The following is an 18108-nucleotide window of genomic DNA, read 5'->3' as shown; positions in this document are numbered from 1 at the left end:
AAAGGTAAAGTAGCTTCTTGTGATTTATCTCTGAAATTCTTCTGAAAGCTCAGAGAGATGGAAAATAATAAGGAAAAGCAGACCTACAGTACTACAGTCAAAACAAAAATTGCTTTATGAATTCAGGAAGATTTAGAGAAACCAAATTAAGATCAAGGGAACAATAAAATAAACAGGTGGGATTTTGAGCCGCTAAGTTTGCAGTGATTGTCACAGTAGCAAGTGAAAACTAACACAATTGTTTATTAACATCTATCTCTTGCTAGCTTTCAAGCAAATGTTGTGTCTTACACATTTTAATGTGTTCTGTTCAAATCTAGCATGGTTCTCTACACAAACTTGGCCCTCAATAATATTTTTTGAATGAATGAAATCCTGTAAATTCCCTCACTGCTTTCACCAGAGGAAGAATTATATTAGAACCATCTAGATCAAATTTCTTTCGGTGGGTTCTTTATCACAGAGCCCAGAAGCTTACAGACTCTTTACATTTTTTTGAATTTTCTTGTTCACTGGTCTTAGTTTGACTTCCCTAAATGTTTCTGAAATACATAAACCTCTACAAGGCTGTTTCTTTTAAAGGATGGCTACTTTTCTAATAATAACAAACATATTCAGTATATAACTGAATCACTTGCAGTATATACCCTTGAAACTGACACAACACTGTAAATAAGCTATACTTTAAAAAAACACACTTTGGGGTTTTACTGTCTGGGTTTGCTGGTTTATTTTCATTTTCATTTATAAAGATAAAAGCAGATAAATGTTTCTTTCTACTTTTGCTATTATTATTGTGGTTGTTATTGTTTTGGTTGTCCATTTGACTCACTTATTTCCTATTTTCCGAATAAATGCATCTTCTTCTCAATACTGCTTTGGCCTCATCCCACCAGAACTTCAATCCGGCAGATGCATAAGATCCTAATATCTCTGTAAAATTCTGTAACATTTTGTTGCCTATCTTCCAAACCCCTAATTTTGTCTTCAATCATATCCATTCAATTCTCAAGCTGATCTTCCTTAATCTTTTAAATTCAATAATCACAGCTTTAATCTCCATAAACTTTGTTGTTCCAAATGATCTTTTTCTTCATAGCAGGGTACTTTTATTTAATATATTCATACTGTCAAATCTCTTTGAAGATCTAACATGTTTTTACTTCTCCGATATTCCCCAGAGTCTTCTGACTCAGGTTCTTTTCTTTCATCCTATTTGTTTTCCTCAAATGTCTGATGATCCCTTGATATTCATTCATACTTACGAATAAAAGACTGGGTTGATCCACAAGGGCAACTAATGCCTGTTTCCTCTCTAGTATGAGGTCTCTCCCTGGGGAGGCTCAGCTGTAGGGCTCTACGTAAAGAGTACAGGATGCGTCTGATGATGGGCTTTGCTTTAGGGTATAGGAGTGAGGAACAAGCAGCAGGCAGGTTGGGAGACAAATACACAGACCCGTCAAAGTAAGAAAGTCTTGCCTCTCGTGTGAAGGATTTGAGTAGATACTGCCTACTAGAAGGCTCAGACTTCCTTCCCCGGCACCCTTTTTGCTGTGGGTGCCCATGGTGATCTTAAACTCTACTCTGCTTCTCTCTCAGGTCCCTAAACCCACTGGAGGAACCCTCCCAAGCAGGATGTTGACGTTTTGTGAACACAGTCAGTTCTTAGCCAGGGGATCACTGTTATAAATGGAATACTTTAATTTCCTGAATTTTGCTCCAGGTCCCCTTCCCACTGGCAGTTGTTAGTCACTGTAAGTTCTGCTTTTAATTCAGCTTTGCACCTGTGTTTGGGGTTATGATTTTTTTACTTTTGTTTTTGTTTTCTTTTGTCAATCTAATCGCATCTGTTTTCAGTTTTCCGGCAATTCTTTGTAACTCTTACTCTGACGAAGGTAGGCACCCTTGCTAGTTTTCCGGCAGTGTTACAGATTTTTTTTTTTAAGTGTATCGTGTACTTTCTTATTTTAAAGGATTTCTGTTAAGCGGGGAGCCTGATGCATGTGTTCAGGCTGTCATTTTACTCCAAACATCCAGTTTGTCCTCCTGAATTCCTAAATGAAACATTCCTTTGTAATTTAAAGTGTTTTATTCAAAGCCCCCTAAGCTAGCACTTTGCTGGGGAACTGAAAAAAATCATTCTTCTCAACCCCTGCTTACGGGTAAACAAAACGGATTTCTGCCTTGCCCAGTTCATTTAAGAAATGACTACAGCCCAGTTAAACGAGGTAAGTTCCATGAGAGAAGGGACTTTTAAGCAGTGTTTTTCAGAGGGAAAAAAAACACATGTATTGAAGCTTGATGAAAAGTAGAGAAAGAAATGGTAACTTCCCCCGATTTCAAATGGAAAGAAGATGTACTCATTTCATTTACAAGGAATCAAGAGTTTGACCCAATAAAAAGCAGTTAACAATAAGTCAAAAAGCCACTGAGGAAGTAACAGTCTGATTTTTCAAACTGAATTTGATTTCTCTAAAAGTGTAAATCCCACACGTATTGCTTCTACAAATTATATCCACATACAATGTCAACAAGCATTTCATAACTGTGTAACATAAATCTTTAAGAAAACAAAAGAAGATGAAGAAAAGATGTGGCCTTTTGTCTTTTAAAAATAAACAGTATGAATGGAAAGAGAAATACACACATACCCAGATTCATGTCCACACTGAGATCATGACAGATACTTGGAGATGTTTCAATATTAAATATCACCTTTTCCAGCTCTTAAAGAATCGCTATAGGAATTCACAACTACAAAGGGGGAGGGGAGAGAAGTTGATGGAAGTTGCTTTATTAAAACATCTGTTCTTTTAGGTTGTATTAATAGAAGTATTGGGACTAAACTAGAAAACACATACTAGATAGATACTTATAGGTTCCATCTTGGCAAAGGAACTGCTGTTGACCTCACATGGAACTTTAAGTATCTAGAAATTTTATATAAAAATCCAGCCTTCATGATGTCTTGAACAATCAGAGCTCCACATTCACATGTAAAAGTAGTCAGCTGGAGCCAGTAGTAACAACTGGCTCTGTAAGGCGGGAAAACAAAAAAGCCAGGATCTGGTGTAAATACTCCCACCAGGGCTGATTTCAAGCTCCCAACGTGACTCGAGGTTGGGAGGAGACTCGCACAACCGGCTCCTGTGGGCCAGCTCTGGCATAGCAGTGGCTGGAGCTGGGTGGGGGCCGCCCCCTGAAAAGGAGGAAGAGTTTCTGTTCTCCAGGGGTCCCTGCACCCTGCAGTCTCACACTTGGCCACTTCAGGCACCTGTCACCAACCCACCCAGCTCCCTCTCTCCCTTCACCCCCAAGGACTCATGACTAAGACAAGGCTGGTGGCGGTCCTCAGCACACTGTGCCCAGACCACACACACAAATCACTGTTCAGGTGTGAATGTTCCATCCTACAGGAGGCAGACTGATAAGCCAGGGTGGGTGAAGACAGCGACTTCAAATGATGGTTTGGAAGACACCCAACAAAGAAGGGTCCTTGTGCTGGGGGTGTCTGGACAAGATACTGATTAGGGAGGGCAAGGATTTTCTCAAGACACAGGGAGGGGAAGAGAGGATGGGGAGGGAGGAACATGGAGAAAGGTATGTATCAAATGAAGAAAGGTAAGTACTTCAGCCAAAGATTCTTTTCTTTTTTAACATCTTTATTGGAGTATAATTGCTTTACAATGGTGTGTTAGTTTCTGCTCTATAACAAAATGAATCAGCTATATGTATACATATATCCCCATATCTCCTCCCTTTTGCATCTCCCTCCCACCCTCCCTATCCCACCCCTCTAGGTGGTCACAAAGCAACCAGCTGATCTCCCTGTGCTATGCGGCTGCTTCCCACTAGCTATCTATTTTACATTTGGTAGTGTATACATGTCCATGCCACTCTCTCACTTCGTCCCAGCTTACCCTTCCCCCTCCCCGTGTCCTCAAGTCCTTCTCTACATCTGCGTCTTTATTCCTGTCCTGCCCCTAGGTTCTTCATAACCATTTTTTTTTAAGATTCCATATATATGTGTTAGCATTTGGTATTTGTTTTTCTCTTTCTGACTTACTTCACTCTGTATGACAGACTCTAGGTCCATCCACCTCACTACAAATAACTCAGTTTTGTCTCTTTTTATGGCTGAGTAATGTTCCATTGTATATATGTGCCACATCTTCTTTATCCATTCATCTGTCAATGGACACTTAAGTTGCTTCCATGTCCTGGCTATTGTAAATAGAGCTGCAATGAACACTGTGGTACAATGACTCTTTTTGAATTATGGTTTTCTCAGGGTATATGCCCAGTAGTGGGATTGCTGGGTCACATGGTAGTTCTATTTTTAGCTTTTAAGGAACCTCCATACTGTTCTCCATAGTGGCTGTATCAATTTACATTCCCACCAACAGAGCAAGAGGGTTCCCTTTTCTCCACACCCTCTCCAGCATTTATTGTTTGTAGATTTTCTGATGATGGCCATTCTGACTGGTGAGAGGTGATACCTCATTGTACTTTTGATTTGCATTTCTCTAATGATTAATGATGTTGAGCATTCTTTCATGTGTTTGCTGGCAGTCTGTATATCTTCTTTGGAGAAATGTCTATTTAGGTCTTCTGCCCATTTTTGGATTGGGTTATTTTTGATATTGAGCTGCATGAGCTGCTTGTAAATTTTGGAGATTAATCCTTTGTCAGTTGCTTCATTTGCAAATATCTTCTCCCATTCTGAGGGTTGTCTTTTGGTCTTGTTTATGGTTTCCTTTGCTGTGCAAAAGCTTTGAAATTTCATTAGGTCCCATTTGTTTATTTTTGTTTTTATTTCCATTTCTCTAGGAGGGGGGTCAAAAAGGATCTTGCTGTGATTTATGTCATAGAGTGTTCTGCCTATGTTTTCCTCTAAGAGTTTTATAGTGTCTGGCCTTACATTTATGTCTTTAATCCATTTTGAGCTTAATTTTGTGTATGGTGTTAGGGAGTGTTCTAATTTCATTCGTTTACATGTAGCTGTCCAGTTTTCCCAGCACCACTTATTGAAAAAGCTGTCTTTTCTCCATTGTATATTCTTTCCTCCTTTATCAAAGATAAGGTGACCATATGTGCGTGGGTTTATCAGCCAAGGATTTTTGACTCTGATATTTTTAATTCAACTGCGAATGACATTAAAATAGTTCAAAACATTTTTATGTGTATTAAAGGAAAGCAGGGATTTCTAAAGACTGAAAAATATTCATTTAAAGGAAATAATAAACCATCCTCAAGTGTCTAAAGAGCTATTCAGTGGAACAATCTAGTTCCAACATCCATTATGCTAATTAACAAGCCATTATTTTCACCAGTGAGATCCATTTCTAACATTTAATGTGCTAATTTGATCTGATATAAAACTACAAAAATAGCAGAGACATTTGTAGTAGCTGTCTCTGGGGGGTAGACATTTGTAGTAGCCGTCTCTGGGGGGTAGACATTTGTAGTAGCCGTCTCTGGGGGGTACACATTTGTAGTAGCCGTCTCTGGGGGGTACACATTTGTAGTAGCCGTCTCTGGGGGGCAGCCCTTCTGATTAGATGCCAGGTGCCCACTCTGGGAAGCAAACGGTGATTAAAGCACCTGACCACACCTAGAGAGTATCTTAAATAAGCACCTAATACTCTCCCGCCTTATGTTTTATGAAGCTTTTTAAAGTAAAATGGGCTACTGGGCAATGATCTTTTCAATGCCATTGTTCATGAAAGGTAAATAACTGAACGCAGAAAACAAATTATGAGTGACTCCAACCTTTAGAAAAGGCAGTAGATTCAGCCTCCTTAGTTTGAAAATCAGGAGGCTTGGGAACACGAAGCCAGAGGAGAAGACAGCTCCCCAGGACCTGTGAGTTCCTCGCCTGGAGGACTCTGCACTGCCCAGCAACAGCTGACACTCAGTTATTAATTGCTCTTCTGATGATCGTAGCACGTGACGGCGCATCAAGATACTGGGGTGGGTGGGGGAAGCACCTCAAGTTTTTTTTTAAACTTTCATCTTGACTTAGGCATCCAAAGTCTTAACGCTTCATTTTTTCTCTGACACCTCCCACTCAGCCTACTGCAAAGGCTCTTGTTATAAGAATCAAATGAAAATGTTTTGCAAACTATGAAGTATTATCAAGAGGGAATCAGTACTCCTTTGAATTTGTATGTTATTAGTAGTCATAGTGATAATTAGAGTGAGTCATTTTTGCTAGTGTTCAATAAATTAATTCCTTAGAGATGAGCCTTTCACTCCAGCAGTTACTTTATTACCTACAGATGTTGATTAAAGGCTGATCATATGCACCAAATGGTCCATGCGTGGGATACGAAGCAGAAGAGTGTAGAACCCTTGCCGTGAACAGGTCTGGGGTCTAACACCGACCCACAGAACCTTAGGTCCTCAAGTCCAGCCACTCACCCAATGCCTATTCCCTTCCTCAATGCCTCTGAACAGTCATCATCTCATCTCTGCCTGAGCACTTTGGCAATAAGGGATCTTGTTACTCTGTAAGCAGCCCGTGTCATCAGAGCCGAGATCCTCTCCTTGTGTTCACTGAGGTACTTACAGGAAAAGAAAGCTCAGGGTAAAGGGACGTTCTGGGGCGGCAGGCAGCTGAGCCACCGGCATGCGTGAGGACAGTCCAGGCAGCCCCTGCGTACGTGCTAACACCCGTCCTCCACATGTGGCTGATGACAGCTACTTCATACCTAGGAAACGCTGTTTCACTGGTTGGGAAACGTTTTCCAAATGGAAACCTCCCTGCTGACTTATTAGTGGAGGGGGCAGGTACGGTTTTGTTTGTTTTTAATCTGCAACCATGTCTTCAATGGCCTCCCACCTGAGGACGCACCGAGCAGATGAATGAGGGCTTAGGCTTCAGAGTTCAAACCTCAGCACTGCCATGACCAGCTAAGCATCCTTAGGCAAATTATTTCAGTGCTGTACATCTCTGTTTCCTTGGTCATAAAATGGGACTAATTATAGTGCCTCCTGAGGAGGGTTGTTGTGAGAACTGAAAGAGAGAACACAGTAACCCTTAAACTGAGGTCCACAGGCAAACGCTGAGGGATCTGTAAGGAGTTTTCACTTGTGCTGTTATTTCACTGAGAATTTTTTTTTTTTTTAAATCTGACGTAAGTATACCCTGAATCAGACACCTACTATAAATATAACCAAGTGTTGGCACATGATTTTGGTGACTGTGTTTGCATTTTTTTCCTGGTCTAATGAGAAAAATACAGAAACAGACCTAGTATGAGATTGAGGTATTTGCACTAAAAGAAAACCAGTTTATGTCACCATAATGCATGCAATGAAATATTTTACAAGAGGTTGCACAGATAAAAATGGTGGGGGAAATTGTGTCAAAGGACACATGGCAGTACAGGCACGGTGACATTAAAACAATCAAGGCCAGCGCGGCAGGAGTGGCACCATACGCCAGGGGAACAGAATTCAGCTGTAGCAGATCATCATCTATTGGATTATGGCTAACTTTCAGGGGCTACATTTAAATGATAAGTTCATATTCTGGCTATGCAGCTGTAAAAGAACTGTAAGCATAAAGATTTTATGCCCAGTGTTCTGCTTATATATTTTTAAGTAACACTGCAATAAAGATAACCAAACTGTGCTTATGAAACAGAACGTTCTTATACGTAGGAAATACATACTTAAGTATTTAGGAGTAAAGAGGCATGATATCTTCCATTTACTCTCAAATGTTTCAGTAAAAATAATCCACATATATATGTGTGTATACATGTATACATACACTACATACATATATATAATATCTCATATATATATGATATACATATCATATACACAGTATCTCTCACTACATACATATATACATATATACTATATATATGTATATATATATATATATATATAGAGAGAGAGAGAGAGAGAGAAGGAAATGGAACAAAATATAAACAACCTGGTTAAAGGATTATGATAGCCAAAGAATTACAGCATCTCATACCTAGAAGATCTAGCCCCTCCTTCTTAAAGATGCAGACCCAGAACTCCCGAAGGAGTATTATCAGACCAGTGACTCAGTAAGTCACATCTGGGGGAAGGGACCCAACATCAGAATCACCTGGGTAGGCGTTTGCAAAATGCTTACAAAAACTCCTTCCTCCTCTCTCCGGGAATCGCTGCCACGGTGAGCCCCTGTCCTGGATACATGGTCTCTCTACAGGTGTTAGGATATAAAGGATAAAAGTCATAAATGCAGTGATCGGAGCCATCAAATTGGGCTGCAAAGGATCCGATCGGTAGGCTCTCCATCAGTGTCCGTTAGGCAGTCTCCATGCAACACGCTTTTGGAAGCAAGAGGGACCTAAGTAGGTTTAACCGAAGGGGAGTGACCATTTTCTTGAGCACTGACTCTAAAAGTCAGGAACACTCCAGGCTTAGGACAGAGAGGAAGTGCCTCTAACGGGGCAGTCCTGTTTGCTCACAGTGGGTATGCCAAGTCCTTCACTGCTCTTGACCGAGAACAATGTGAGGACGTCACCCCTGTCCAGCCACCAGTGGATTCCAGCTCATCTGAATACCCTGGCTCACGGGACCTTCATGCCCCACGGGTTAGTCAAATCTCTCCAGTACCTACATGGAGGAGCCGAAAGCAAGTTCACCCAATGAAAGAGACACATAAACCAAATCATGTTTTTTTCACCTGCAAGTCCCAATTCATTTGTGGATCCTAAAGTCAACTTACCAAGTCATGACCCAACTTTTGTTTGGACAAAGTAAAACGCAAAGAAATATAGGCAAATCAAGCTACACTGTGCAAAGCCAGGGTTAAGAATTGTTTCATGAAGCTTTTGTATCAATTATGTCAATATGAGTACAAAGGTCACAAGGTAGATGCTTTTTTACTCTGGGCCGTGGCCAAAGTGTTTGAAAGCCACTGTGTCACGTGCTGAGAGGAAAGACAAGAGGATAAGAGGGAGGGAGAGGACGGGAAAAAAATCAGAAGCAGCCCCGACTGGTCTGGTCACAGGAAGGCACTGGCTAAAGCACCGTAACCTACACACACAGTGACTTGACTGACGAGGAGACCGGCAAGAAGTGATGGTGATCTAGGAGGACAGAAGTCCATCTGAGAAGACAGTATGTGAGCGCAACTCATCTTTATGTTATGATGAAGTGTATAGGTTTCTTTTCTCCCTTTTTAAGGCAAAACAGAACACAACCTACACACATGAAAATGTTCCACACATCTGAGGCACTGGCCCCCATAATAACTAGAGCTTATGCTCCTAGGAATGCTTTGCCGGGAGAATGATGGTTAATTTATGCTTCATCAATTACTCAACATTCAGCGACCTTCACCAAACAAGGAGTTAGTGAATTTCTAGGAGCAGATGCAACAGCAACACTGCTTCTTCCCCTACTGCTGCTTCTTCCCCTACTGCTCTATGTCACTCACGCCGACCTTACCCAGCTTGTTCTGATCATACACATTCATTAGACCAGATCAAAAGTACTACCCCCTCCACCAAAATCCTCAAAACCAAAGCTACGTGTTTCTTAAAACTATTTCAGCCTAAGTAAGGAAGTCAGCAGATACAAGAACTTAGAAGATATAAGAACAAAATTACCAAAAAGAAAACATTCTGTACATATCATGATGAAGTGCAGTATCACGTTAAAGACACACCCAGGTGACGTTATAAACATAGGTGCCTACGTGTCCTGTCCACAAATTCTGTTCAATTTTGACTTCTAAAAAATAGACTTGGAAAAAGGTTAAGGTCTTCCCAGCACCAGTATTAATGATCCCTGAAAGGAGAGATTCCTCAAGCACATGGAAAACTGGCCATCTCATGTTGTATTTTCATTAAGTACCTTCCAGGATTACCCGGGATGCTGATTAAATCAATGTCTCATGAGCAGTGGAATGATTATTTTAAGTAAGTGTATTCCTTCTAGGCCATCCAGATAAGTGGCTATTGTGTTACTACAAAACCACCATTTCACTATTGACTTCAGCTCTGCAGTGTACTATTGAGATATTTCTTTGATTCTTTGCTGGTAGACATAATGAAGCCTTAAGGCTATCAGGTATTAAATACTCAATTCCTAACAGACACTGTTCTCCTCCAGATGCTAAAACAATAACATCTTCAAAAATGCCTAAGTTACTGGTTCTCCAGGAGCAAAAGGAAAGAGAACCATTTAGGTCACCAACACAAGTTGGAAAACTGATCTCGAGTCGTAGAACATTTTTCTGTTTGTAATAAGACACCCAAATCAGATTACATACACAAGACGTTTTTAAAGTTGAGCAGAACGTGAAGTATAAGAGCAATTTTCAACAAAAGCTAAAATAGAATTAATCTAGGGCACAGAAAGCTGAATCACGCTGAACAAGCACAAGTAGGTCTGAAAAATCTACCGGAAGGCTGGGAACTTAATGTTCAACTTCGTCTATAAACTGCCTGAATTCTCACATTCTTACATTGTTATTAGGTAATAGAAAATATGGTGAATCCCTGGTTCTTGGGTTCTACTCTTGTGGGTGGTACACAGAGCACCACAGTAAAACAGTTTCTCAAAAATGTCGCCTCCGTGTTAATGATTACAGACATCTTTGGGCTTTTTTTTTTTTTACTTTTCTTGAAATGTAAAAAATGATCCTGAGATGCTGAAACCATTACAGAGGGATTCCAGAATCATGCCAGCCCATTCCTAAACGAATTGGAGTTCAGAATAAAGTCTACCCTGTGATCACTTTGACCTTACATACGTATATGTCCTTCCTCTGTAAAACACTAATATACTGTGTTCAACGCAGGCGGAAAGTAAGAATTCCTCTCTCCCTTGGCAGTATCGTTCTGTTTCTATGAAAAACAGCTCTCTCAAACTGTAGGCTCCACGGAGGCCCTGCATCTATGTCACAAGTACACCCAGTCTCCCCTGACATACATTTTACAGCCGCAAGAGTCAATGCATAAATCAGTTCATAAGCTCCATGAAGGCAGGACTGCCACTTGCCCCCCAGAAAGGCCCCCTTTTCCATAAGCCTTCAATCACTGCTCACTGAATTGGTAACTATTCAGGACTCCGACCTGAGCAGACTGATCCTGAAGCTGGGCTCCAGGAGAGAACCTAAGAAGGCAGCAGGAAAAGAGAAGAAACTTTTACTCTCTTCACTCAGGACACAAAAAGCTACACTGAGGTCATTACTTATTTTTCATTTGTACAAACACCATTTTGTTTTACTGATCCTAACTAAATGTGGGCATTATAAAACAGAAAAATGCAAAATACTGTCTTACATAAAAAACTTCTAAATTAGCTATATTAATGTTTAACGAAATCCGTAACTAGCTACTCAAGTCAGTAACGCTTATTGCAATCTTAGAGGCATAAAGGAGTTTCTTGTTGTTTCAATAAAAGCCTACAACCTGAGCTGCCTCTCCCGAGCTCAATGTCCCTGGGAATGACACTTAACATCCCTGAGCTTCAGTTTCCTTAGGAAAGGATAATTATACCTCCCAACAATCAAAAGCTAAATAAATGTAAATTACAAAAGAGGCTGGGGAAAAATAAAAAACTTCAATGGCTATTTCATTCAGTCACTCGTCTAAAGATGATCTTGTGTGAGTGGTGGTAGTGGGGGAAGGGAGGAAGCCGCAGGCACAGGGATAACATAAAGGACTGGAGAAAGTCCTATCAGAGGGCCAACAAGGTGCCTAGAGAGAACAGGGCACGGCAGTCACCCCAGGAGCTGACAGTTAAGATAAGTACTATACACATGAAGTCCAGTTAATCTTCACATATGTTTTGTAAGTAGCTACTATTATTTCGGGGTTACTAATGAGGAAACTGAGCCTTAGACAAATAGAAGTCCTACCAGCTAGTAGAAAGGCAGACCTTACATCTTAAGCAACAGGCACTTCAGCTGCCAACTTATTAAGAACTGAACTTGAAAGTTGCTCACCTTCAAGAACTTACCATGTATAAAAGCTCAATCTCACCACATCTTCTGTCAGTAGCATTTTAGTGCTTACAAAAGAACACAACCTTGCTTCCACAGAAAACAGTCATTCTTGCAAATATCAACTGTGAACAGTATCACTTAAAAACAAATATACCTTAGGACGAGCAGGAAAATCACTTTCACACAATGGCAAACGGCCTTCCAATGTCGGTGTTCTCTCTTCTTGTGCCCCTTCTCCACCACATTAGCGGCGCTCTCCCCCCAGTATTTGTTCTCTTTTAGCTACGCAAATAGAACTTCCACGACTATTTCCCATTATATGCACACTTCCAATGACACGAATGATCTTAGATGACTCTTCGCATCTCTAGTTCTCTGCTGGTCAATTAGTCTATCAACAAGCACCTATTTATCTAAACTTCTAGAGACACGTAAGGAGTATCTCCACTCCAGATCCCACTAGAGTAAGCTGCGGAGGAAAAGAACTTCCTGAGTTAACAGCTCAAGCCCTAGCATCCAAAGATAACAGAAGACTTACATGTTCTGGCACTCGAAAACAAAAATAAGGATGCCAAGCTGTTATCTCTGAAGAAAACAACCAAAATTAACACCATACAGCCACAAAACCATGTGGGAAAACACGTGATTTTATTATACTCCAGGAGACAAGGGGGTATAGGTGAAAAACACTTAAAATGCATTTCTGACTTACGTTTTTCATCATCAGCATGTACCAGGGATGCTGCCCTTGACAAGACATCCAATGGCGTCTCCATTCCTGGTTGGAGCCCAGAAGGAAAAAAAGAGAGAAAAGAAGAATTTAAATGGAATTCCAAAGACTTTTTTTAGAATTTTGGCAGTTAACCCTTAGAATGATGCCTCCACCAAATGCAAATCTCAATGCTGAAGCATTATACTTGTACTGAGTCTTCCCAGCCTGTGACGAGATCCAATGGACGTGGTTCAGGAACAGATAGAGAAAGGGGTTAAATTCCATGCTGCCTACTCAGCCAAACCTTGCCAACTCCAGGAAGCAGCTCAAGTCAGAACTAAAAGAAGGGATATTGTGAATATTCCTGCCCGTGTTATTCGTGCTTATAAATGTTTATGTGCGTACGTAACAACATGCCTGTCCAGACATACCCAGTAAAAAACAGTTCTCGGAACAAAGGCTACTCTATGAACACAGCATTATACCAGTCTGAGATCGTGGTGGTAGTCGTCGTCGTTGCTGGTTTACTAGTTTTAACAAAAATTACTAAGACTGAACCATTCTGTCCTTTTGCCTCCTTGGTTGAGACTCTGCACAACTGTGTAGCTTAAAATAGGCAATGCACTCATGAAAAGTGTGTGAATTCCACTGGTGAGTTAAATGGTATTTTAAGTCCAATAGGAATCTTTATTTCTAAATGTCATGTTTTAAAGCTATCACCACCACCTAACACCAACTTTTTTTTTTAATAAAACCTGGATTTTTATTTTTAACTCTGTTTTCTTAAATTACAGCACAGCTATAAAAGCAAACACTGAAAAAGAGTTAAAGATGGTGAAAAACCTAGAGAATCAGGCTACTTTTACCCAGTTTTCCTTTTTTGGATTATTTAAATATATACACGCACACATGCATGCACGCACACACAGTTATTAGGAAAAGAGACACACCGTATTAGTTCAACAACTGAGAGAAAACACTTTAAGTGCACCCTTTAGAGATGCTCAGCATTTTCTCAGCATTCTTCAGCCTTTACTGAGTACCTACTATGCATGTGCCAGTTACAAGACACAGCAGACCAGCTTTACTTTACAATATTCATACCTCAGACCTCCAAAGAAACATCAGCTCTTGATCTTGCAATGTGATTTCATTCAACAAACGTTATCTACTATGTACTAAGGCAGGAAAAATAAACAGAGCCCAACAGTTGCCTTCAAAGAGCTTTCAATTTATACAGTAGACATGCCTGCAAGAAATCTAGTTTAAGGCAGTGTTTTCCCCAAGTGTTGCACTGGATGTTCATATTTTGTAAGAAAAAAAATTTTCTATGATAAATAAGTTGGGAAAACACTGGAATAAACCAAATTAAGCAGTTTTTTTTGTTTGTTTGTTTGTTTTTTTTGCGGTACGCTGGCCTCTCACTGTTGTGGCCTCTCCCGTTGTGCAGCACAGGCTCCGGACGCGCAGGCTCAGAGGCCATGGCTCACGGGCCCAGCCGCTCTGCGGCATGTAGGATCCTCCCAGACCGGGGCACGAACCCACGTTCCCTGCATCGGCACGCGGACTCTCAACCACTGCATCACCAGGGAAGCCCCTAAGCAGTTTCTTTTCCTTCCTGTGCTTCTGATAGGCTGCTGTGCCTTCTGCAGGGGCAGAGGCAGTAGGGAGGGCAGCTCTATATACTTGAAGTCTCTCAAACTTCATTGGCCTTTCTTTTAACCTGAAACACGTCCTAGGGGACACGTGGAAATCATGGATTAAGGCAAAATGTGCTAAGTGCCAAAACAGTGCTATAAACAAAATCCTATAGAAATATCAATGAATTCCGAAAGGCTTTGTGGAGAAAACAGAAGATGAGCTGAGCCTCTGAAGAATAAATGTAAAAGCACAGAAGGGAAGAACAGAAGCAGAACCCATTCAAGAACAAGTTGCCCAAATCAGCCAGAAGACAGGTAATGCGGGGACAGGAAGTGACGAGCATGGAAACTTGCACCGGCGCCACAGCATGGGAGGACCGAGGGCCTGAACGGGACTTGGGCTGGATTTTGTCCGCATTAAGGAGCCACTGAAATCTCTGAGCCGAGCAATAACTTGGCCCTTGACATGTTCCAGGGAAGTTATCCTGGTAGTGCCCTGTAGTCGCAGCCTACAGAATAGGAAGCCAAAGGCAGGGGACAGTCTGAAAGATACAGGGATACAGCGGGCAGGAAGTAATGAGGGGCGTGTGTTGGAGGCAGCGGGGATAAGAGAAAACACAGACAGAAGTGATGGAGCCTGGGAGGTCTCAAGGTGTCAGAGGAGAGTCCAAGAGGACTCTGAGTGACAGGGAGGACAGGGAGGTTGTAAAGCAAACAGTAAATTTCTTCTTTTTCAGAGACAAGAAGGAGGTGAGTAAAATCAGAGGCATATGATAGAAAAATGAACGACATTCACAATCCTTGTCTTCCTTGTAAGATAGAAAAGATCACCTCCTGAGAGTAAGGATTTGGAAACTTGTTCAAAGGCAAAGAAACAAAAGTTTGGGACAGACGGACAGGAAAAGGTTTGCTGAACTCACAAGAACTCAGTTACATTCTCGTCACACAAGCCAGTTTCCTATTCAGGCAAGATTTGAGTTTAAAGTCTTTTTTTGGGGGCTGCATTGGGTCTTCATTACTGCGCGCGGGCTTTCTCTAGTTGTGGCAAGCCGGGGCTACTCTCCGATGCAGTGCGCGGGCTTCTCACTGCGGTGGCTTCTCTTGTGTGGAGCACGGGCTCTAGGCGTGTGAGCTTCAGTAGTTGACAGCACGCGGGCCCTAGAGAACATGGGCTTCAGTAGTTGTGGCACATGGGCTCAGTAGTTGCAGCACATGGGCTCAGTAGTTGCAGCTCGCAGGCTCTCGAACACAGGCTCAGTAGTTGTGGCGCACGGGCTTACTTGCTCTGTGCCATGTGGGATCTTCCCAGACCAGGGCTTGAACCCGTGTCCGCTGCAGTGGCAGGCAGATTCTTAACCACTGTACCACCAGGGAAGTCCCTGACTTTAAAGTCTTTTATTTTAAGTAAATGCCGATAAGCATTCTACTCTGCAAAGCAGTATTTAGACTCACAATTGCTTAAATTAATTGCCTCATTAAGTTGAAGGACAATGCTTTCAAAATTCTAAACCCCAAAAGATACATGTTAACATGTGCCTCTTATGCAAACTATGTGCACAGAAGCAAAATATCAAAGCATAAAAATACCAAATGACACAAAAGTAGACCCAGAATTCTAGCACGTGGAAGATTATTTAAGTTCATTCACTCCAAGCTACTTAGGTTCAAAGTAGGTAGATAAGAGATTAGGTGTTTAAGGTTCATCTACGAGGCACCTGCCATCTGCTGCAACCTTATTAATGTGACCAATTTTTATTACACAATTACTGAGTTCAGCAAAGTATTCGGGAGAGGTCACAGAGAAATAGAAGATATGATCCCTGCTTTTAAGGAATTATGACCTTGTTCATGAACCTAAAGTATATGGAATGGGATAACAACAGACAAATTTAAGAGCATAATAAAAGACAAAATATAATTTAACACTGAAATGTGTAGTGTGTTATAAAAGAGAGATCAGTGTCAGCTCAAGTGTTTACCTCATGAACATGCATTTTTTTCTCAGTTTGGGTGTGTGTGTGTGTGTGTGTGTGTGTGTGTGTGTGTGTGTGTGTGTGTGTATTTTAAAAAGCCACTTCAGGGCTTCCCTGGTGGCGCAGTGGTTGAGAGTCTGCCTGCTAATGCAGGGGACACGGGTTCGAGCCCTGGTCTGGGAGGATCCCACATGCCGCGGAGCAACTAGGCACGTGAGCCATGGCCGCTGAGCCTGCACGTCCGGAGCCTGTGCTCCGCAACAAGAGAGGCTGCAATAGTGAGAGGCCCGCACACTGCGATGAAGAGTGGCCCCCGCTTGCCACAACTAGAGAAAGCCCACACACAGAAACGAAGACCCAACACAGCAAAAATAAATAAATTTAAAAAAAAAAAGCCACTTCAAAGGTCTCCTTCCCATTCCTCTCCCCTGGGCAGCCTCTACTCTCTGACCGCTCCTCCTCACCTGGATCACACGGTCTGAATACTTCCTGGGTGCAAGTGCCCTGTCTGATGCTTACATGTACAGTCCTGTTGGATCCACAGCCTGAGGGAAGGCACACCACAGGTATGAGAGCCCGGGAGGGAGACTCAGCCCCGCCCAGGCAGGATCGAGGACCCCTGCTGAGGAGCGGGGAGCACGACGTGGGTGAACTCGGGAGACAGCGCAAGGCTGGCCAGGCTGGCGTCCACTTACTGGAGGAGGCAACGGGCAGTGGTGAGTCCCTGAGCAGGCTGGGGAGGTGATGTCGAGGATGTTTTAGTTTAGCAGGTGTGGGGAGGACGGTCTGACCTGCAGGGATGAAGTGGGGAGTCACGCGGATCAGCTAGGAGGCTTCCGTAGGAACCAGGTGTGAGATAAGGACCACGAGAGCGGGTACAGTGATACAGGTGGGAGAGGAGGGCCAGGGACCAGGCACTACTTAGCCACAAAAGGCCTAAGCAAATAAAGGTGGAAGATAACAGTAAAAAAGAAAAGAAAAAAAAACACTTCTGAATTTTACATCTTGTACAATATCCACAGTCCAAGAAACCCAATAAAACATGTGACACATGTGAGTAACATGGGGGAGAAAACTACGGTCACAGTATTTGATGGAGGGTCACGGTCTGCTGAGAGGGGAATGAGCATCACGCTGGTTTAGGAGGGGGGTCTCTGGACACTAACCGTGTGAGCTTGAATGAGCACAGCGACTAGGTCCTACCTCTGTGACCTGGGAACCGACTTTATGTCTGTGTGTCTGCTTCCTCATCTGTAAAATGGGGATGTTGATATTACCTCCCTCATAGGGTGTCAGAAGTGAATGCACTTTACACATATTAAAATAATTATGTGTCAAAACAAAGGCAAACATATTAAATAAATTGCAAATGATGGTAAACATACTAGAAAAAGGGCACTGGCCACTACTTGAGACAGAGAAGATTCCTCTGAGATGAGAGACCTAAAGGATAAGGGGAACTGGGCTTGTAAAGGGGAAGGTGGGGGAGAGACCAAGCTAGCCCTGTGAATGTGGGGCGCTCCCACGACCACAGCGAGAGGACGGGGCAAGGCAGGGAAGTGGGCATGGGCCAGATCATGCGTTCTCTGCAGGGTGTGACAAAGCTGAGATCTTATTCTTTAGTCAGTGAAAAGTCCTTGAATGGTCTGAGTGGTTTTAAACAGGGGAGCGACATGTCTGGTTTATTTTATATCCTTTATGAACCATAAATCATCTATAAGCTTTTGCAAAAGATTACACGGCATCTGGAAAATAAATCTAAGTACAAGCCAGTGATGAGTTCCCACTGGCGTGATAGTTTTTACAATATCGTGATCA

General features: G+C 42.1%; 1 protein-coding gene across 1 annotated transcript in view; it reads right to left on the bottom strand.

Moving 5' to 3' along the window:
* VGLL4 (vestigial like family member 4) overlaps window positions 1-18108 on the bottom strand; it is a 153088-nt gene that overhangs the window by 127549 nt on the left and 7431 nt on the right. Inside the window, exon 2 of the mRNA XM_082848864.1 lies at window positions 12678-12743. Coding sequence (XP_082704990.1) covers window positions 12678-12741 — 64 coding nt within the window. The 5' untranslated portion in view covers window positions 12742-12743. The remainder of the gene's footprint in view (window positions 1-12677; window positions 12744-18108) is intronic.

The sequence above is a fragment of the Leucopleurus acutus genome (assembly GCF_964270905.1).
Source record: "Leucopleurus acutus genome assembly, chromosome: 10".
Taxonomy (NCBI): domain Eukaryota; kingdom Metazoa; phylum Chordata; class Mammalia; order Artiodactyla; family Delphinidae; genus Leucopleurus; species Leucopleurus acutus.
This window is presented reverse-complemented; position numbering and strand designations above follow the sequence as displayed.